The 23369-nt window shown below is 38.8% G+C and overlaps 2 protein-coding genes across 4 annotated transcripts; one reads left to right on the top strand and one right to left on the bottom strand.

Moving 5' to 3' along the window:
* The first annotated feature begins 5663 nt into the window (after window positions 1–5663).
* Window positions 5664–9331, top strand: LOC147862701 (elicitor-responsive protein 3-like). Of its 2 annotated transcripts, XM_087321320.1 has the most exons (10): window positions 5664–5815; window positions 6241–6276; window positions 6388–6417; window positions 6957–7083; window positions 7513–7630; window positions 7981–8047; window positions 8394–8459; window positions 8539–8662; window positions 8798–8918; window positions 9060–9331. In XM_087321320.1, the coding sequence occupies exons 1-9, from the start codon at window positions 5749–5751 to the stop codon at window positions 8910–8912; spliced, it is 750 nt and encodes a 249-aa protein (XP_087177446.1). In that variant the 5' UTR covers window positions 5664–5748; the 3' UTR covers window positions 8913–8918; window positions 9060–9331. The 2 variants fall into 2 exon arrangements, with proteins under 2 accessions (XP_087177446.1, XP_087177447.1); XM_087321321.1 differs by lacking the exon at window positions 6388–6417 and having other exon boundaries at window positions 6241–6306.
* Window positions 9332–18317: 8986 nt separating this feature from the next.
* On the bottom strand, window positions 18318–23142 carry LOC147862700 (uncharacterized). 2 transcript variants are annotated; one of them, XM_087321332.1, is made up of 9 exons: window positions 23029–23142; window positions 21307–21415; window positions 21148–21215; window positions 20877–21006; window positions 20692–20780; window positions 20450–20546; window positions 20266–20354; window positions 19915–20014; window positions 18318–19839 (listed from the first exon to the last, which is right to left on the bottom strand). In XM_087321332.1, exons 1-9 carry the CDS (start codon window positions 23134–23136, stop codon window positions 18428–18430), a joined length of 2202 nt encoding a protein of 733 aa, XP_087177458.1. In that variant the 5' UTR covers window positions 23137–23142; the 3' UTR covers window positions 18318–18427. The 2 variants fall into 2 exon arrangements, with proteins under 2 accessions (XP_087177458.1, XP_087177459.1); XM_087321333.1 differs by having other exon boundaries at window positions 20877–20994.
* Window positions 23143–23369: the final 227 nt, after the last annotated feature.

Genomic DNA, 23369 nt, shown 5'->3' with positions numbered 1-23369 from the left:
GGCGACCCAATCTAGTTGTGAATTGAAAGAAAGGGATGGGTTTGCTTCCTTGCCCCGCGTAAGGATCATGCCATGTCCATTGCAAAGGGTCCCGACTAACCTTACGTAGCCATGTGTTTTCGTGGGTACATATGTGCCAATCTAGTTGTACTTTGATAGGATCAGGATCTACAATCGATTTATGCCCAGTATACGCTAGAACTTGAATTGCCTTATTCTGTGTTGGTGTCTCATTGTCTTGCAATTCAGAGCTTGTGATCATGTCTGGTGTTTCCCTACCTATGGGGAGCAAAGAGCCCTCCTCATCGTAGCCTATCCATTTCTTTATTGTCGTCCTTTGATTAGCAACTTCCCTAATTAGTAGAGTGTTAATGATTTCAGATCTTATATCCCATCCGCCCATGATTCCATGGAGTATGTTGGCTTGGACTTGTATTGGCAATGACATAAACCGTCTCCAACATTCAATACCTTTTCCTGAACCTTCTGCAATGTATCCCCATGACAACCCCTTACTTGATCCAATTAGTTTATTAGATTCATCTCTTATACATGGGTTCCATAGAATACGTTGACTGAGCCAAGCAAGTTCAGAGTTAGGTTGGTCGCACTTGAGCCCTCGTCTAATGTCACACCATGCCTTCCACATGGATGCATTGAATCTATCCTCCAATTGGTGGGAGAAACTAGGTTTGAGCTCCATGTTTAGAATCCATCCAGTTTTGGGGTCCCAATTGGCCCCTTTTTTTGGTTTAAAGTAAGCAAAACGTAATCGCAACAACATTTTCCAGCAATCATTCCCTGGTTGGAGTCCTCGCACCACAAATTTGGCGAGTAGGGCTTTTGATTGTGAGAGGGGATCAATAAGACCCAATCCTCCTCTCGACTTAGGTGATGTGAGTATAGGCCACGCCACATTGGCCTGAGTTGCATGATCTTCCTTACCAGACCAAATGTAGTTGTGTACCAATTGCTAAATCTGGTGTATACTTTCCTTGGAGATTGTCCAACATGATAGGTTGTACCATGTTGTTGCGAGTAATACCTGATTTGCCATTATCCTCGCTAGCGAGAGTTTTTTTCAAACTCCAATGTATCAACTTTTGTTGAATGGAATGAATAACTGGTGCAATCATAGTCTCCGGAGGTATGACATTGAACCCAATTTGGAAACCCAAATATTTGGTGCTCGCTCCTTGATTGATCCACTTGAAAGAGGGATGGGGGTGCCGCGCAGGATGTGCTTCATGAGAAAGCCATATTGCATAGGATTTGTGCCAATTGATCATGGCATTGGATCTCTTGCAAAATACGTCTAAACCACTCTCTAGCTTTTGTAGATTTTCCAAGTCCCCTTGTAGGTAGACTGCAGTGCCATATGCAAATTCTATATCCAGTAGGCTTTGGTGAGAATGCGGCACCCTAAGACCACGTAGGTTTAGTTGTCGCGAGTTGAGAAAACTAGAGAGTGCTTCAGCGTATAATAGAAATAAGGATGAAGCCAACGGGCATCCCTGTTGTACAGACTGCGATATTCGGAAGAAGGGGCCCCTTTCACCTGCTAATGAAACACTACTGCTGGCGTTCCTATAAAATCCTGCAATGTGTTGGATCCATGACTCTTGAAAACCGAGTTTTCCAATTACACTTTCTAGAAAGTTCCAGCATACCATGTCATATGCTTTTTCAAAATCTAGGAGCACCACAACTACCTTGTTGTTGGTACGCTTGGCAAAGGCTACTGCTTCCCAAAATGAGAAAAGGTTGTCTAAGATGCTCCGATATCTAACGAAACCTATCTGGGGCGGATGAATGAGTTGAGGGAGAAGTGGTGCTAAGCAGCGTGCCTCAGTTTTTACAAGCAACTTGTAGACAATATTGAGAAGAGTTATGGGCCGCCACTTACTAATGTCATCGGCACTCCCACCACTTTTAGGAATGAGATGTATCATCCCTTGTCCAAATTCCTATGGCATGTTTCCAAAGGTGATGATCTCCTCATATGCTGGAGGAGGTCTTCTTTAATAGTGTCCCAAAGGCACGTGAAAAAGTGGGGAGTGAGGCCATCGATACCGGGGCAACTATCTACATCCAAATCGGAGAGGGCCTCCCATATCTCGATGTTTGATAAGGGATGCACGAGCCATGCATTCATTTCCGTTGTGACTTTCTCGGGTATGCTCTGGAGGATAATATCTTCTCGTGTATCTTCCCCTGTGGCCATATTATCTTCAGTAAGTAGTCGCTTGTAGTAACTTGTGGCAATATTCCTCATTTCGTCGCCATCCTTAGTGATCGTTCCATCCTCTCGGGTGAGGCTACGCATCATTGTTCTAGCGTGCCTCGGTCCCTTGGATCGGAAGAATTCCTTCGTGGGTTTGTCCCCTACTCGAATCCATCGAGCCATGCTTCCATGAAACTCCATGTCATAGATTGTCTTTTCCACCATGATGAGTTCATGTTTGGCCATGGCAACCTATCCCGCGATCCAACTACATGCCGGGTACCTCTGTTGGAGTCGTTGTAAGGCTATTAGTCCCCGTTTTGTCCTATGTTGCTTTTCTTGAGCATCCTTGCTTCTAGTCTTGACAATCTTGTGTAGTAGAGTTGAAGCTCGTGTAGAAGTTTGTCAGATGCTAGTGAGACATTGACAGGTAATGACCATTGGTTGACAAGTTGTTCCTTCACCTCTGTGACTGTGTAGATAGTGTGCGAGATTCGAGGTTGAAATGGGCCCCACGTTCGGTGTAATTGAAAGTGACCAATTACCGGGTAATGGTCGGAGAAAGTCGTGCCTGGAGTTATGCGACACCACCCTCCCTTCGCTTCTAGGGCCTCGCCTACATAAATGCGGTCAATGCGAGATAGGGTAGGTCCACTATTTCACCCATCTGATCGGGAGAATATGAGTGAGTTCCTTTTTCGTTGGAAGTTGTCCGAGTGTCATAGATCTCTCAGGTTAGACCATTGCTACCTTTGAATGAGAGGTTGTAAACATGGACAAATTTGTATATAGACTAGTGTAGAAGAAAGTACAAAAATGAAAGTATAAGCTACTTTTTAGTTCTTTATTCTTTCACCCTACCTTAAGCAACAACTATATATCCCTAATTTCTTTTTATCTCTCTTTTTATTCGTAAACAAACCTTAACTTTCTTACTTTGATCTTAAGTCTTAAGTTCCCTTTGCACATATTAAAATACTCCACCACTATTTATTCCCTAGTCATCTTGATCTAGCATGCTAGAACACCTTCAATAGAAGATGCATGCAACCTCCACCTACATGTTGGAGATTGACATTGATCAAGACATGTAGATCTCATACATATGACTTAAATAGGCGGAGAGAAAGGTTTGGGATGAATCATATGTGAGAAATTTACTTTCTTTTAGTTGCTTTGATCACACATAAAAACTAATTGCATTATCCTTCCTCATTGAAGCAATTAGTTTTTAATGTTGGTATTTTGCTTGTATGTTTATTGAGTGAAGTGCATTGTCTTATTTAGCCATGGGCATTCTCGTGCTTTCAAAACATCTTGTAAATAGTGGAACTCACAAGGTGAGTGCAAGTGGACACCTACTTTAATCATACATTAGCTTTATTGATCCTCTCAAGTTTTGAATTTTTGGCCATACACGCATGTGTATTGCTTTTAGTCCATCAATATGCACATCGTTCCCACGTGGTGTGGACACGTTTAGACATTTGATGTGCAAAGCAAAAAATTTCCTCATCCCCAATGGATGTAGTATTGACCTTATCTTCAGAATAGACTATTTGAGTGTGGAGACTCGTGAGAGTTATTGGATCGTGTCAGAGGGCAAGAAAAAGTGGAGTTGAAGAAAAGGACAAAGTGTTTCCTTGGATAATGATGTGTTGCTTTGGGCACTACATATGTACACGCATACACATACACGTTCACAAGTGCATGCACATAACACACACACACACACACGCATACACATACACGTTCACAAGTGCATGCACATAACACACACACACACACGCATACACATACACGTTCACAAGTGCATGCACATAACACACACACACACACACACACACACACACACACACACACACACACACAATGTGTACATATGATGCTTTCAGAGGTTAATTCATGTTGATAGATCGATGATGGACTTAGCGAGCCATCTCCTTCTAGCATTGTGAGGAGAACGGTTTGAAATGCATTGCATTGCATTCTTGGATAGGACAAAGTGTTTCCTTGGATAATGATGTGTTGTTTTGGGCACTACATATGTACACGCATACACATACACGTTCACAAGTGCATGCACATAACACACACACACACACACACACACACACACACACACACACACACAATGTGTACATATGATGCTTTCAAAGGTTAATTCTGTTGATAGATCGATGATGGACTTAGCGGGCCATCTCCTTCTAGCATTGCGAGGAGGACGGTTTGAAATGCATTGCATTGCATTCTTGGATAGGACAAAGTGTCTCCTTGGATAATGATGTGTTGCTTTGGGCACTGCATATGTACACGCATACACATACACGTTCACAAGTGCATGCACATAACACACACACACACACACACACACACACACACAATGTGTACATATGATGCTTTCAGAGGTTAATTCTATTGATAGATCGATGATGGACTTAGCGAGCCATCTCCTTCTAGCATTGCGAGGAGGACGGTTTGAAATGCATTGCATTGCATTCTTGGATAGGACAAAGTGTTTCCTTGGATAATGATGTGTTGCTTTGGGCACTGCATATGTACACGCATACACATACACGTTCACAAGTGCATGCACATAACACACACACACACACACACACACACACACACACACACACACACACACACACACACACACACACACACACACAATGTGTACATATGATGCTTTCAGAGGTTAATTCATGTTGATAGATCAATGATGGACTTAGCGAGCCATCTCCTTCTAGCATTGCGAGGAGAACGGTTTGAAATGCATTGCATTGCATTCTTTTGGCTAAGTTATACAAGTCGATACAACATCACCTAAGGTTTAAACCCAAAATTGGGTAGAAATTTGGAGGTTTCACTTTTCCTCGCGTGAATCATGTACATATTGGTAGTGGCACATTGTTCTTTTACCCCCCCCCCCCCCCCCCTCCCCAAAATAAAATAATCTATTGACGAACCGAGATTGCCAGCCTGAATGAGAAAGTAAGGAAATTTCCGGCATGATCGGGGTCACCCGGCACACATAAACGAATGATCCGATCCACGGCCGGTGTAAGATCGAGATATTTCATATTATTTACAATACTACCCCTCCTTCCAGGAAGAGGTTGGGAATCTGGATTTTATTGCAAGGGGCGAAAAACAAAAAAACAAAAGAGATTTAAAATAAAAGTTAAAAAGAACATGCTATTTAAAAAGCGAGAACACAGTTAATAGAATTTACATTTCTGTCCCTCCTCTCTCTCTCTATCTAATATATGTATGTACAAATATGTACATACATACATGTATATGATCTCCATCTCCATCTCCATCTCCATCAGAGAAAAACCTCCATTTTCCTCCATTCTGTAGAATCAAGCTTCAACATTCTCTCTCTCTCTCTCTCTCACACACACACACACACACACACACACACAGAGGTAACATGACAATTTGGTTCCTGTCTGCTTCCAATTCGTGGAGATCCAATCTAATTCCCTTCTTCTTTCTTTTCAGAAGATCCAACAAAAATGCCTGCTGGAACTGTTGAGGTGGAAATTATCAAGGGCCATGGCCTCAATGACGTCGAATTTTTCGGTTAATTCTCTTTCTCTTGCCTCGTATCTTTACTATAATCAATGTCAGCTCATCTTTCTTAAATCAAACCCTTGTTCTTATGTTCTTTATCATTAATCTCTGATAAAATTTCTGTATTTGGGCATCGAGAGAATTAACAACGAACTTAACAGAAAACGAACGGATTTTCTTAACAAACCTCTCTCTCTCTCTCTCTCTCTCTCTCTCTCTCTCTCTCTTCCTTTCATCTCTTTTGTTTCTGAATAATCTCTGGCTGTGATATTCCCTCTCCGTTGGGTTGATAATTGCTTCGTTTTTCTTTTTCTTTTTGCCTTGAGAACTGCCGTCTTTCTTTCTTTTTTCATCCTTTTTTCCGTTCTTCCTTTAGAATGAAGTTTTTCGCAGCCATTTATTCTGCATTTATTGAGAATTTTGTTTCCTTGCAGGAAAATCCGATCCATATGCAAAGATAACAATCGGAGGTCAGGAACACAGAACTAAGACAGCACATGGTAAGGCTCAAACGCATATAATTCTACTTTAATCTTAGTCTGATACTGTAGAAAAATCATAGATCTTAATCTGAGGCGGAGGCCAGGAACACAAAACTAAGACAGCACATGGTAAGGCTCAAGCGCATATAATTCTACATTAATCTTAGTCTGATACTATAGAACAATCATAGATCTGAAGCTGAGGTTTGGATCTTGTAATAATGCATTTAGATCTATGTTACCTGGGATAAATCTGCATAAATCTTGGTCTGAATCTATAGATTGATCATAGGTAGTAAGCTGTGTGTGTGTGTGAGAGAGAGAGAGATGGCAAGAGGATTTGTGTAACCATTACATTTAATGGATACGATATCCTTCTCAACCTTTGTTTTTATCTTCCCTCTTCTGTATAAAGAACAGATTTTTCTAACCCCTAATATCCCTAGTAGATCCTTATTTCATTGTCCAAGCTGTATATGAATCATTCGAAAGAAAAAAATTGTAAAGCCATGGCCCATAAGATGTAATGAATCCTTGTCTTTATTTTCTGTGTACTGTATTCACACGTTTGTATCTTCTCTCTACCGTCTTGGAACTAAAAACTGTTAGCCATCTCACTTTATAGCTATAACGTCTAATAGAAAATAGAATCTTTTGATGATCTGCAGACGGAGGGAGCAACCCTGTCTGGAATGAGAGCTTCCTGTTTGAGATCCCACATGGACCACATGAAGTGGATATTGTTGTATATGATCAGGAGAAGCATGGTAGCGACGACAGCATGGGTTCCGTGAAGTAATGATTTTCAACCTATGCTTTTTAAAACTATTTAGGGTTTTTTATTAATCCCGAAACCTGTGCATTAGACATTAACTGGGCTGAAATACTACGAAATATCCCCGTTTTTTATTTCATTTCTTCCCAGGCCTTTGGCTTTTCTCTGTTTTGTCAAACGCCCTTGGTCAATCTGCAGAGGCAAGAAGGGATGAATAGGGCATGGCTCAAAAAGGACATTTTTCAATCCAGAAGTGATCTGACCATATAATGCTCGAAATAATACTACATGTAATTGCTCTTTCTGGGATTGACCAAGGGCATTTGGAAAAATAAAGGAAAAACTCGCAGTTGTTTCACTCTTTTCTCCGTAAAAAAGCTTAATTTTATTCTCTTATTCTCATCTATAAATAATTAACAAATATATCTTTTGATTGGAAATCGTGATAGTATCCCTTTGGAAAGGGTATTTGCTGAGAGGCAAATCCATCCAACTGCTTACAAAGTCCTGAAGCCAAATGGAAAGTTAGAAGGGGAGCTCGAGATTGGCCTCAAGTTCTTTCCAAAGGTGCTTCCTTAGACATACACACAAGCTGCGCACCGCATTCTATGTGATTAAAATGTTCTCATATTCATCAGTATCCATGAGAGAGCTCAGCTGAAATACAAACAATTTGAACTGCTCATCTGTGATGAATGATAAAAATTGGTCTCATGAATATGGTTGAAATTTAAGCTAATAATGACCTGTGATGTACAAATTACTCAACTGCATTAACAAATCATAGAAATGTAAATGAATATTAATGAAATTCCAGCTCATCACTACGGACAAACATACTTCACTGCAATGTATAATGAAGACATGTCACATGAATATCAATGGAATTGCATAAAAAATGTACTTCTCCTATGTAGGTCCATAATGGTGTCTTGGATGTTCACCTGTTGGAAGCTCATGGACTGTTGGATTCTGACACATTTGGTAAGACCAGGAAGCTTTTGGCCTAAATAACATATATCTATATTTTTCATATATAACAGATGCATGCATTATATATTATTTATATATAAACACACACTGAAACTATGATCATGCATACCATACGTACATAGATAGATACATGCATACATACACATGTATGTATATACATTACACACACACACAAGCAGACACATGATTAGATACTTGGCTGATTATTTTGAAACATCTTTCTTACACCATATATCATTTCTCCTAAACTATATGCTGCCACTTCAGTGTAGCAAATTCCTGATCTTACAGTCTCCAAACAGCACATTGAACTAATCGGTTTGTTTTATGCGACCAGGAGCATCTGATCCCTATGCTACTATAGTCTGTCACAAAGAAATCCAGAAAAGCAAAGTTATTGAGCGTAAGTATTCATTATTATTATAGATAGAATCTCCCTGAGATTGTATGTACATAAAAATATGATCTCTCAACGATTATAGGTACTGAGAATCCAATCTGGGATGAACACTTCCAATTCCATGTCGACAATGATGTTACACAGATTTTGATTAAGCTCTTCGACAAAGATGATTTGAGATCCGATGATCCTCTAGGAAACATTGTGTAAGTATCTTCTTATATATCAAATAAATATTTTCTTATGTCAAAATTTGAGAATGATCCTTTCGCATTGAATGAGAAGGTTCTATCTAGTATATCTCTAAATGAAAACCATATTGTTGCTGGTTATTTGCTCAGGATTCCACTCGACAAAGTCTTTTCTGATGGTCATGTTCCTCCATTGAAATATAAGGTTCTTGGTCCTAAAGGCCAGCCACAGGGCGAAATTGCAGTAGCTCTTTCCTTCTCTTAAAAAATGGTAATGATATTGCAGTATGCTCAAGTAACTGTCTCTAGATTCGTAATAATTTCGAAACATTTCATAATCATTGCAGGGGACATAATTTGAAGCATTTGATTGGTTCTAAACTCTGTTGTTGCTTCTTCTTTACTTGGACAGGCTTGAATGGAAATGCTTTTGTAGAAGTGTGAATGATGGTTGAAATGAGGAAAAAAGGCTACTTCCCTCATTTCTTTTAAGGGCTTCTAGTAGTATAATAAGATAGAAAGAAGGCTTTCAAAGGGATGTTTAGGCTGGAGTGTGTTTGTTCCTTTTAAATGGTCTCACTAATAATTTACTATACCTACTATGTAAAAAGGATTTCAAGGACTCAAGGGTCTTCTTCCCTTTGAATCACTTTTGAGAAATAATCTAAATTTAGCGTTGATTTTTTCAGAGTTCGTTTTATGTATTCAAGCCCTACTCTAATTGTAGGAGAAGTTTTTAGTAAATCATACGTCTCACTATATGCACTAGTAAATGGGATGTGAGGGTTGAATAAATGACCCTCTGGGCATTCTACTGTCCATGTGCTTTGCTTTCATGTGGATCCTATCTTCATTGGAAATATAGACATTCTAACTCAAATGGAGAGAGGAGGTCCTGTACATCCTTGTCTTGAACTTGCTCATGTCTTTTCTATATGCTAATATTCCAAGTTCATTAGTCGTAAAATGGTCTTACATGTGTTTGTCCTTTGCATGACACTCTTGAATATGCAAGACTCCTTGTTATCTCCTTCAGTTTATGATAAATTCTTCACAACGTTAGTCAAATGGAGTGAGGAGGTCATGTATATCCTTGTCATGAACTTGCTCATGTCTTTTCTATATGCTAATATTCCAAGTTCATTAGTCATAAAATGGTCTTACATGTGTTTGTCCTTTGCATGACACTCTTGAATATGCAAAACTCATTGTTATCTCCTTCAGTTTATGATAGATTCTTCACAACATTACCATTAAGGTACCCATCCTTGATCCATATCTTTATGACAACTTTGACTAGGTTTGATTAATATTGTTTATGTTCACACATATTGGACATGATTGTGTTAGTGGGAACAACAATTTTGTTTAATAATATACTAGAAAAAATACAAGCAGCACATATTACAGAAGATAGAAAAACTATGGCATAGAGCACATATTACAAAAGATAGAAAAACTATGGCATATATATAAATGGACTTATGTTGGATCTAACCATGGATTTGCATGACCATCCCTTGGATATTTTAAGCGCCTTACAAAACTTCAATTTATTTGTTCATTGCCAACCTATATAATTAGGCTTGCAAATTTATAAAGATTGAAGAAAGCAAGGTACAATTATTCACAAGATGTCAATGCCAAATATGATATAGATGACAATCTTAACAACACACTGATAATAAGCATCCAAATTCAAGTACTATAGTTGTGTAAGGGAAACATGCTTGGTGGTAGCTCACTCCACTTGGTACAATTATTCACAAGATGTCAATGCCAAATATGATAAACATTACAATCTTAACACCACACCGATAATAAGCATCCAGATTCAAGTACTATAGTTGTGAAAGGGAAACATGCTTGGTGGTAGCTCACTCCAGTTGGGAACTCCAGTGTACATATAAATTTTAAATCTCTTTTTTTTTTTGTAAATAAGGGTTTCCATTACAAAAGAAAAGAACACTACCATGACTACTAACTTACAACAGCGTATAGAACTCTTCTAGGGATCTATTTACTACTATGAATTCAATCTCACCCTTCACACCAAATCAAATGTCGAATATGATTATATATGTGACCTTCTAGAGTTGGCTCTCTTCATGGTTTTAGATTGTGCAACTTCTCTAACACTGAAAATTGGTAACACAAAAGCAGTCCTAAGTTTACAACATGGTTTCTAGTCCCAATTTGTGAATCAAAATTGAAGGCATTCCGGGTATTCCAATTTAACCATAGCCCCCAATACCTCAGGCACTGAACAAATAATGTGGAAATGAAGCATCACTCCAATGCTTTCCATGTGTGCAAAAACCCAACTAAATGAAGATAATTTTACTCTAGTCAAAGGCATCCACACTAAATTGATATACCTCACTTCTTTAACACTGTCAATTGGTAACACAAAAGAACATAGTTTCTAGCCCCAACTTGTGAATCAAAAGTGACGGCATTCCACGTATTCCAATTAAACCATTGCCCCCAATACCTCAAGAACTCAACAAATAATTTTGAAATGAAGCATCATTCCAGTGCTTTCCATATGTGCAAAAACCCAACTAATGAAGATAGTTTTACTCTAGTCAAAGACATCCACACTAAATTGATACACCTCCAAACCATTCTAGCTATCGGGTATGAAAGAAATGCTGCCTACTATGTTCAAATTCCACCAAACGAAAGAAAAATACCGGATGTATCTTAGTTTTCTGTGAAAAATATTTGAAGAATCACATTTATTAGTAGAGAGTGAGAGAGAGAGCATAATGTAACACATTCAAGCCCTACAATTCACAATTGCAACTAGTATGCATGTGAAAGAGAGCAGAATGTAATACATTCACGCCGTACAATTTGCAATGGCAACTAGTAAAGTAGTGCAGTTTAGCTATTGGAAGAATCACATATATTACTAGATGAGAGAGAGAGAGAGAGAGAGAGAGAGAGAGAGAGAGAGAGAGAGAGAGAGAGCATAATGTAACACATTCAAGCCATACAATTCACAGAGACAACTAGTATGCGTGTGACAGAGAGAGTAGAATGTACTGCATTCAAACCCTACAATTTGCAATGGCAACTAGTGAAGTAGTGTGGTTAAGCTAGATTTAAGCTTGGGTATTTAGGTTGGAAAAGGCTTGGGTTATATAAATAGAGTAAAGCCCTAAGATGATAAAAGAGAGAGAATGTATACTAGCTTACCAAAACACAGAATATGTATTAGTTTTTGCTCTAATAAATGCAAGCATAATTGTTACACTTAATGAGTATCCTATGAAAGCTTTGGTGTGAACATTGTTATAATAATGTGAACCTAGTTAAGTAACTGTTGGGTGTGAACATACTTAGAATAGTACGAACCTAGTTAAGTAGTTGTTAGGTGCAAATATAGTTATAATAATGTGAACCTAATAAAGTGACCGTTGGGTTTCCACCTACCTGTAGAAACTAGTTATATAAACCATTCTACATCTTTGAAATTAGAGCTCGTTTTCCCTAATCTACTAATATTTCCTTAAGTCTTCTAAGTGATCTTGTTGTGTGAGAGTTAGTCTAAGATCCCTACATTTTATACATATGGTATCAGAGCAAGTTTAGCTTCCTTTCTCTATCCAATCCTTCCAAATAGGCATACACAGATCTTTTTGTTTATCTCTTCCCACCTAAGAAGACATCAAACCTCTCCATCTAATTATTATTACACCTTGCTGAAAATCTTAGCGGTCACAAACTCATTACTCTTCGCACCGATAGAGGGGGTGAGTACATGTCTCAAGAGTTCAATGCTTTCTTGAAGGACACAGATATTATCCATCAATGCACCACTCTATACACACCACAACAAAATGGTTTGGCTGAGATAAAGAATAGATCTCTCATGGAGATGGCAAGATGCGTGCTCAACGGTAAGAAGCTACCTCATAAGTGTTGGCTGCTAGCTGTAATGTGTGCAAACTATGTTTTGAATAGATGCCCCACAAAAGCAATAACAACTATCACTCCATATGAGGCTTGGACTGGTCACGAGCCAAATGTTGGACACATGAGAATATTTAGAAGCTTGCCTTATGCATTTGTGCCACCACAGCAGCGCCATAAGCTTCAAGACAAAGCAACAAAATGCATCTTTGTTGGCTACAGCAAAGAAAGCAAAGGTTATTGGTTGTTTCAGCTCACTACTGGTAAGATCATCATCAGCTGGGATGTGATATTTGCTGAAAATGCAACTCAACCACTTGTGGATTGCTTGAAAGAGCCAGTTCTTGATCAACCAGATGCATTTGATACTTTGTTACCATTGCTCCAAAATGTTGTGTTTGAAGGTGATAGACTAAACCCAACCTCATGGAGGTAATGTGCAGGGTTTGCATCAGCAACAACATGCTCCAAATAGAAATGTCGAGCAGCCAAGCAATGCTTAAATTGATCTCTTGCAACAGACCAATGTGGTTGAAAATGAGCAACCAAACATTGTTGATAATAATGCTGACTTATAGGTCATTAATCCACATGATCTTGACATGGAATTGGAGGAAGAACAAGCCTCTTCTCAGCATGCAAGAACAGTTCCTAAATGGCTGATTAACACCCTTATGGACAGCAAACTCAAGTTTCCTCTTCAAGGTAAAACCCGGTCAACTAATCAGCAAGCTGAACTGCATTATGTGCATCATGCTCTTATCGCTGAAATTTGTGATGAGGAACCAGTCTCTCTTAAGGATGCATTAGCACATGACCATTGGACATTAAAACTGCCTTCTTAAATGGAGATTTAGAAGAAAAGGTTTATGTAGCTCAACCTCCAGGTTTTGTCATTAAAGGCGCAGAAACTAAAGTTTGCAGGTTACTTTAAGCTTTGTACGACTTGAAACAAGCACCTCAAGATCCATGCTCATCTTCTTCAAATCAATTTTGTAAACAGCCCAACTGAAAGCACTCTCTATGTCTGAAAGGATGGAGAAAAATTACTAATTGTTGTGCTTTATGTTGATGATTTGCTAATGACAGAACCTGATGAGCAAGAAATTGTAGATGTCAAAGCTGATCTTAGTAAGACATTTGAACTTACAGATATTGGTCATCTCCACTACTACCTCAGCATTCAATCTGTTGAGGGGGGCATTTTTCTCAGTCAACAAAAGTACATCGAGAAGCTCCTACAACAATTCTGTGAGAAAAGCTATTAATAGCAGCAGTGGAAGAGTTAGAACAAACTAGACACAGCCAAGCTGTGAGAAGCCTGTTAGACAACAGTAGAACAAAAAGGGTTGCAAAGAGTAGAGACACAGCCAAAGAGTTGTGCTTGTTTGTAAGTAGCAGCAGAAAATAATCTCATTACAAAAGAGGCTGGTATAAGCCTATTTACTCAAAATTGGGAATGGTTGTTTGGTAGTTAAGAGACTCTTGTGCTACCAAACAGGTACAATAAACTAGGAATAGAAAAGGGAATATCATGGAAAAAGTGGAAGAGAGAAAAGGCATTTAAAGCGTTGCAGATTCTAGAGAGAGAAGGCATTTAAAGAGTTGCAGATTCTAGAGAGAGAAGAATTTGGGAAGAGAGAGGTTGTAGTACAAAGATAATAAAGATGAAAGAGAGTGCAGGTCTGGAGCTGCCACCCTCCAACACCTCCTCTCAGCTCCAGAACAGCGGTCCAACGTTGAGTCGACCAAGGAGCTTATCAATGGCTTACCTTGGGTGGCTTAGGAAATAAATCAGCCCCATTTTCTTGAGTAGGGCAATATGCCAACTTGATGACTTGTGAGTAGGCTGTGGGACCAACTCCCATGTATGATTCCACTCAATTGAATCAAGTTCAACTTCCATTGCTGCTTTCCACTTTGGAAGAACAAGGGCCTCTTTTGTTGTTGTGGGTTCTTGTGATTGCACAACAATGCACAGTAAGGCAAAGTTGCACGAGTGAGGAGGCCGTTATGACTTACGTGTTCTTTTCATGTTGGTCGGAGAACCAGATGTATACTCATGAAGTTCAGCATCGGAGAGATGAGAATCACGAATGGTGGCTTGAAGCCACTTGGGAAGTGGTGGAAGCTGGTGTGTAGAGGGAGGGGAAACAAGTGGAGTTGAGGGAGAGGTTTGAATTGTAGGTGAAGTTAGAGATTGAGTAGGAGGAGATGGGAGGTTTGAAGGTGAGACATCTTTGTCTAAAATAGGAGATTCCGGAGGAGCTAGGATTTCAACCGTGAACTCAGGTAAAATCCTAGAGTCATCCGGCTGAGACTCCACAAAATGAACATCCCTAAAGATAACTAGGGACTTTGATTCTAAATCCCATAACTTGTAGGCTTTAGATTGTGTGTTGTAACCAAGAAATTTGCATTTCTTAGTTTTGGACTCAAATTTAGTCCTTTTATGATATGAAATGTGAACATAAGCATCACAACCAAAGACTTTAAAATGAGATACTTAGGGCTTTACACCTATAAATGCTTCTGTAGGGGTCATTGCAGCAACTGCTTTTGTTGGGCAGCAATTGATGATGTAGATTGGTGTGTTGACAACTTCAACCCAAAATGAGAGAGGAAGATTAGATTGAGATAGCATTATATGAGCCATCTCTTGGACTGTCCGGTTCTTCCTTTCCACAACTCATTTTGTTGAGGAGTATTGGGTGTAGAAAATTAGCGAGCAATGCCTCGTTGAGAGCAGAAATGGTGGAAACTTGGGAGATAAACTCTCCACCATTGTCTGACTTGATCTTTCGAACTTTCTTTGATGTCTCGTTCTCCACGAGAGCTACCCATTCTTGAAATTTTGTGAAGGCTTGAGATTTTTCTACAAGAAAATAAACCCAAACCTTGCGGGAGAAATCATCAATGATGAGCATGAAGTAGCGTGCACCACCAAGAGTAGTCATTTTCATGGGACCACAAAGATCCATGTGTACTAACTCCAAGATAGATGTTGCACGGTGAGTGGTTTCATGAGGGAAAGGCTCTCGATGTTGCTTGCCATGAAGACAAGCAACACATGGGCTATTGGGAGTTTTGAAAATACGAAGACCCTCAACTAGCTGTGAAGAGGAGAGCTTTTGTAGAGAATCGTAGTTGAGGTGACCGAACCTAGCATGCCACAACGTGGGATCTTCTTGTGCCACCAAGGAATGAGAGCCTTGAAGAAGATGAGATTTGGACTTTTCCAAGGGGCTATGTGAGCTTTTTAGGTGATATAAACCCCCTTCTTGTGTGTCACACTAGCTACAATTTGTAGGTTGTTGGTGTCAGTCACTTCCAAAACTGAGCTATCAAAGTAGACTCCATAACCTTGCTTAGTGATTCGGTAGACTGAAAGTAGGTTGGCAGAGATGCGAGGCACATGTAGCACATCTTGAAGAACAGCAAGTTCGTCATTTGACGAAGTGTTAAGAAACACATTACCCACACATGAAGCCTCAATGCTTGAGGCATCTCCTATGGAGATTTGGGAGGAGCTAGGTTTCACATCATGGAAAATGGATTTGTCATAGGTCATGTGTGAAGTGGCACCACTATCTACTAACCACTCATCAATGGTTGAGGTAGTTGGTCCAGCCAAATGTGAAGTATGTTCCTCAATGCCAAGGAAGGTATTCATAGCAAGTGTGTTGGGAAGAAGAGAAATTGTGTCACAAAAGGCTAAGAATGACTCAGGCAACTTTATCATTAGACGATGCACAAACTCGACTTCAGTTGACTTGCTTCCCAAATAAACTAGTTCCTTTTGGAGAGTAACAAATTGCGTTTTTGATCCATGATGTTGGGAGTGTCATGAATCTTAAGATTTGCTAGTTGGCTCTCAATAACTATCATTTGAGCATGATTAGCTCGACAATACCTCTTTTTGATGGCTGTCCATAGTTCATTGGATGTCTCTTCATCTCTATCTTGAAATTGACGAGCGATGCTCGGTTAATATTAAACATGAGGAAACCATGAGCACGAGAATCCTTATCTAGCCAAGCTTCAATTTCAGCGTTAGATGAGCAGCAACGGATTTGGTTGAAGAGGATGAAGTTACTGGTGGTTTCTTGTCACTACCATTGACTACAGTCCATAAACAATGGTATTGTAGCAAGGTCTTTATTTGTTGCTCCCAATCCAAGTAATTGTTCCCATCCAAGATGGACTCTTTGGGGAGTTGGGGAATGGTTGATAAAATAATGGTGGCATGTGAGGCCATGGATATCCTCCTCCTAAGCTACAACTGGACAATTTACAGCAGTTGTAAGTAGATGCTCAGGGTTTTTCTACTTCTCCCTAGATGCTAGGTGAGGCTCAGATGAGGGGAAAAGAAAAAAAAAGAACCTCCTCTGTAGGTTAGGAGGGTGGCTGCTAAGAGAACCTCCTCTATAGGGTTGGGAGGGAGGGATAAAAGAAGAGAGGTCTGTGTGCTCTTTGGCAAAAAACTCAGGTTAAGGATATGGAGACCTCACTGGTCTGATACCATGTGAGAAAAGCTGTTAATAGCAGCAGTGGAAGAGTTAGAACAAATAGACAGAGCCAAGCTGTGAGAAGGCTGTTAGACAGCAGTAGAAAAAAGAGGGTTGCAAAGAGTAGAGGCATAGCCACAGAGTTGTGCTTGTTTGTAAGTAGCAGCAGAAAATAATCTCATTACAAAAGAGGCTGGTATAAGCCTATTTACTCAAAATTGGGAATGGTTGTTTGGTAGTTAAGAGACTCTTGTACTACCAAATAGGTACAATAAACTAGGAATAAAAAAGGGAATATCTTGGAAAAAGTGGAAGAGAGAAGAGGCATTTAACGCGTTGCAGATTCTAGAGAGAGAAGAATCTGGTAAGCGAGAGAATTTAGTACAGAGATAATAAAGATGAAAGAGAGTGCAGGTCTGGAGCTGCCACCCTCCAACAGATTCCAGTTTAAAGACTGCAAGACAATATCCACTCTTGTAGGAGCAGGATTCGAATTCTCATACCAAGACCTGACATTCAATATGTTGTTTCGCAATTAAGCACATTCACGCACAGCCCTGGAACAAAGCATTGACAAGCAGCCAAGCGAGTGTTCCGTTACCTCAAAGGCACTATGGATTTCAGCCTCTTCTATGGAGAAGGAAATTCATCTCCTTTAACAGCTTTCACTAAGGGTGATTGGGCTGGCTGTTATGACACTCATGTCTCACATAGTGGCAATTGTCTGATGATCGGCAATTCCTGTGTTTCCTGGCTCAGCAAGAAGCAGCCAACAGTGGCAACATCAAGTTGTGAAGCTGAATATAGAGCAGCATTCAGCGCCACAGTAGAGTGTGTTTGGCTCGGGAGATTATTGTCCGATTTGTCACTTGAGCAACCAACTCCTACTTGTATATTTACAGATAGTCAAAGTGCTTTGGCTATTGCAAGAAATCCCGTCTTCCATGCACGAACAAAACACATTGAGGTGCTATGAGGGAGCAGTTCCATGCTAAAGAGATAACATAGCCAGCAGTAGCAAAATGGTTCTTCAAAATAAATTCCAAATATTACTTTGGATTGATATTGACACTGATGAACAATATATTATATATACATTTGTGCATCCTAAGCTATTATACCATAACTCGATGCATCATCGTTTTTGTCCATATTATATGTAGAATTATAATAATAATTTATTATTATTGCTGCAAGAGGAAAATACACATGAGCAATCTATTCTTGCTCGTTATCTCATCTGAAAGCAAAAGAGGAATAAAATTATCTTGGGAAAATGTGTATATATATATACACCATGTTAGTCTTGTTTCACTTGCAGCTTTTGATTAGGTATCTTACGAGATGCTTATCAAATATAGCTTCTTTGATGCATTATTCGTTTGACAATGTTCAATATCCTAGGAAATTCATAAAACAAACTAGATTCTTTCCCACTCAAGCCGACCCGATCAACACGGTTATTGCCCGACAAATTGTTACATGGACTGCCTCCAACTACAAGGTCAATCCTTCCCACCCTATCGATTAAACCCTCTAAAACCTCATCTGTCAAAGACCTTACATCTTCTTTCAAGATTAACTCTCCTCTCTGCCCACTCTTCTTCCACCATGATGCTAACACTTTCTTTGCCTTCTCATTGACCTCAACAGATATTACAGATTTCAAGAATATGCCTACCTTATGTAATGCAACTTCAGCACCACCAATTCCTGAGAATAAAGATAAAACTGTAATACCATCTGGATACAGGTACTTGAGTGGTGAAAAATGGTAAGCCACCGTATTAACTTGGAAAGAATTACCAAGTAAATCATATCGATCGGTCATTGTTAAACCACCTCTAGTATGGTCACGATCAAATCCAAGAAGCATTTCTACTTCATGAAGCTCGAGAGGTGCAGTTTGCCCAGGTCCCACCCATATTAAGTTCCACTTTTTAACAGCTTGTAATATCTCATGTTGTCGAAATGGCGGGATTGCTAATCCTCCTCCATATTGAGCAAAAAGATCCCTAATAAGTTCGCACACTCCATCAGCTCCACGCTTTGTGTTGATACAGTTGAATTTCTCTCTTGTATCCCACTCTGGCCAGTATTTCTTTGCATAAGGAAATGCCTCAAAAATTGTCTTTGGTGGTATGGGCAGAATGGGTTCTCTTTCTTTAATTGGTAGGTTGTGAACATATCCTCTTGGCCTTCTGCATGCACAAAAGTGTTTAGAGTCTGTGAATTCAGGATCAACACCATTCAAATGCCTTTTGATTGTATCCCATTCCATCTTCGGAGCAATAGCCACATTCTCAAAGTAGAAGTATGGTGGACCTTGCATCATTAATGGTATCTCTTTTGGTCTTCCGATCATGAGACCAGGGATTCCAAACCCTGCCATCTTTATTGAAGATGGACCCACCTCTTTTATGATTGTTTTTTTCTTCTTCAATCTCCCCTTGTCTAATATGGACATGCGATTCTCAAATCTTTTAATTTCAGAATCGTCATCGTCATCGTCATCGTCGTCAGATTTCGGTGTGCAGCTTCCAAATTGTTCATGATAGAAGTTTCTCCTCCCAATATAAGTATACCATCGCCGCAATTCATGCCTATCCCAATTTAGTTTTCTTGAATAATTTAATTCATTATTCAGAAAAATGGTACTAGAATTAGAATATTCTACATCTGGTGACTGGTTATTCAATCCTTGTGAACTGGAACCTTCATCTCCAATGAGAATTCCAAGAATTCCATCGATATCAAGCCTCCCTGAGAATTAAAATTAAAGAGGATGGCTTATTCTCACTCTTACAAAAGAGAATATGATGATATTAGAATATGTACCATATTTAGAAAATGCACTTTGAATCTCTTCATAAGAGAACCCCATTCCTCTAAGCTTAGATCTGACTCCATCATCATCAGACCCCTCAAGAGGATTGTTCTTTTCCAAATTCACATGAAAAAAAAGCAGGAACATTTCTTTCAGTTTATGCAATTTTCAAATCAATCATAACATTGTTTACAGTTATAGCCACTGGAGCAAAAATACAACTATATGGGTGGAATACGTGTTAAGATTGTTAACAATATAACCACCAAAGAAAATAGAGAAATATGGATTGAAAACATAAGGGAAAAATAACAAAGATATTGACAATAGTGCTGGAATTTGAGCACGTTGAAAACACTTACATGCACTTGTGATTTTTCACTTAGTCCTTGTGAGCTGCAGCCTTCTTCTCCAATGAGGATTCCAAGAAGAACTTCCATATCAAGGCTCCCTGACCAAAAATGAAGAGAAGAATTAGTATACTGAGTTCCTCTTTACGAGATTAAAGAAACGGGAAATATACATAACGGTGACTGATACACATACCAGATTTGATTAAAGCATTTTGAATGTCACTGGAAGAAAAACCCATTCCTTTTAGTTTACATCTGACTCCATCTTGGATCCCATCATCACCTGGGTTCTAACAAAGACTATGCTATTAGCAGAAACATCTGTTTCACTATTGAAACACTTGTGCATGTTCTTATATATAGAATTTAACGATGAAACCACAAATGTATACAATTTTCTCATAAAAACCGATGTTTGCTTCATTAAATACTTACATAGATTTGTGGTTGCTCACTAACTTCATGTGGATAAGAATCTTGTTCTCTGATGAGGATACCAAGAAGGGCTTCAATGTCGAGCTTTCCTGATGATAACGAAGATAATAACTACCAATGTCTAGAGCTTTCTTTATAAGGTAGAAAAGAAAACATGCGGCAGAAAATATGAATGACAAAAATACCATATTTGGCTAAAACATTTCTGATCTCTTCAGAGGAAAAACCCATTCCTTTAAGTTTAGCTCTGATTCCATCACCATCACCATCACCATCACTATCACTATCACCTTTATCATCATACTTTCCCAGATGCTGGAACAATAAATTAACAATCAATATTTTCGGAAAGGTGAAACCATTAATCCTAGAGCTAGATTTTGCTACTGTATTCCAAAAACCAATTATAGTTTTGTATGATTCAGATAAAAATACATGTAGATTAAATATTCTCACCTTTTGTTCTTGTACATTTTCATTCTCATCAAGAAGATATTCCAGAAGTTCATCAAAATCCATGGAACCTGTGATGTGATAATAAGGTATAGTATAAAAATAAAATTGCATATAGACAATAGGATAAACACACAGAGTCCTATAGAGTAGAGATCATACTGCATTCTACTGATGCCCTTTGTATTTCATCAGATGAGAATCCCATCCTCTGCAATTTGTCAAAGGGTGTTGTAGATGAAGTAGCAAAATCCTTCTCCCCAATTCCAACCTTGGCATTTCAGAAATGGATATATATAGGCATCAAAGTTCTAAATTTAAATTTTATCATGTTTATTGTCTGTATCGATAACCTATTTACAGTTTTAAAAGAAGAAAGATAGATTAACCAACAACCGCATTTTAAATCAATATGGAGTTTACCATGCATATTGAATGCACTAATTACGCATTTTTGAAAAATGGCCAAAAGCAAAGATGTGGCACTAGAAATCTATTGTTGTCTTCACATTGTCTACTCGAGCCTTGAAAATTGTAGAGAATAATGTCATCAAAACCTATTTCAAGAACATGTTTAAAATATATCACTACATTGAAGGGGGTTTTCATGTAGTTTTTTTTTGGAAAAAGTTCTATTAAAGATTTGGCCTATAGAAAAAGAAATGGACCACATGTCAGCAGATATGCAGAATTGATCTAGCCTCACTACACTATTTTGAATATAGAGCACAGCTCACTTTTAGAAAACGGACACATCTTGCCACAGTGACTTCAAACCTCTTCAAGACATGAGTTGTTTGAAATTTTTATGGAGGGATATTGCCTGGGAGGGGTTTAGGGTTTTGTCTCTAAGGTTGCATGTTTGACTTTCAAGGTAACCTACATTGGTCTAGCCATCCAGATCCCAAAACCTTAAGATGTTTGGAGCCTCCAACCTACCCAATTTGAAGCAACACACGACTTCCTTGGAGATTGAAATTGCCCAGAGGCCCTGATGTCCAACTTGGTTCTTTCTGAGCTCTGTGTTTAAACGTGTCTGTGTATGCAAAGGTTGGTTCAGGGGTTTAATTTGTCTGGCTGTGACATTCAACTTGTCCAGTATTACAGGCTGGAGATGTTGACTTGTCAAGTTTTACTAGCTTGGGCATTTTATTTGTTCTTCAATTTGTGTGCTTAACATAAAAAAATTCATGGTAGATTTCAGGAAAAAATGGTCAAATTTTCATGGGTGGAAAACTACATAGAAATTCTACCAACTTGGCACTGTCTCCACCCTTAATGCCATAGCCATCCAAACCCAAAAATCTTAAGCCAATTTCAATGCACCATATACACCAAAAAAACTTTAAGTGTACAGTTCCTTGAGTCTACCCAATTTGAAGCAACAGAACACCAGATCCCAACATCTTCCACTACATTTTTTCATATATACTTTTGTGTAATATTAAGAGTTCGGGAAGGCATCATATAGTATAGGCCTTCAAGGTCACATACAACTAACCCGTGACTTATTATTAATTTAGTCTCATGATTTGCAATGCTATCTTGTGCTTCATGATTAATCATTCAAAATATCCTCTTTGTTGAGTATTGGGATCAATGTGAGAAAATCAAATTTAATGTTCCTTCACAAAATTTTATTTTACGAAGGAAATTAAGTAAAACTTCTTTCATTAGGACATAACCCTCTCACACAGTAAGCAGTTTAACCTATACGCTTTGCTAATCATTCTCTCTTCAGTATGCCGTCATTCAAGAAATGACTCTGTCTAACGTTGAAGGAAAATGGTCTTACAACATACAAACTCTTGTTGCGTAAATTCAAATTTGCCTTTATTTATATAAAAAAACAAGCTAGAAGAACATACGCCCCATTATACAGACCTTGAGCTTCTTTCTGAAGCTCTGACAATTTTCCTCTCGATTTTCATCTTCAGCTTCATCTTCTTTTTCTTCATCGCTGCTACAATCGTAATCGACAAGCCTTTGCATGATGCCCTCAAGTTTCGACACAGAGGAGAGAGAGAGAAAAAGAAAGATATATTAACGTCTTCTAAGGCCAAAATTGGCCAGGGGAGAGGGGAAGAAGAACAAGCGAATTTTTTTATTTTTTATTTGTTGCGCTCTCTATCGGCAACGGAATTGGACAAGCATTAGAGAGCCCTCGATTAGAGCTTCGTAACGAGATATAGCAAGTTAAATTTGGTGGTCTGTATGAGAAGCAG

Source organism: Azolla caroliniana, unplaced genomic scaffold (assembly GCF_043228905.1).
Source record: "Azolla caroliniana isolate FFs.n. ecotype wild unplaced genomic scaffold, voAzoCaro1.0.p SCAF_6, whole genome shotgun sequence".
NCBI lineage: Eukaryota > Viridiplantae > Streptophyta > Polypodiopsida > Salviniales > Salviniaceae > Azolla > Azolla caroliniana.
The sequence above is the reverse complement of the archived record's forward strand: the minus strand, read 5'-3'. Positions and strand labels throughout refer to the sequence as shown.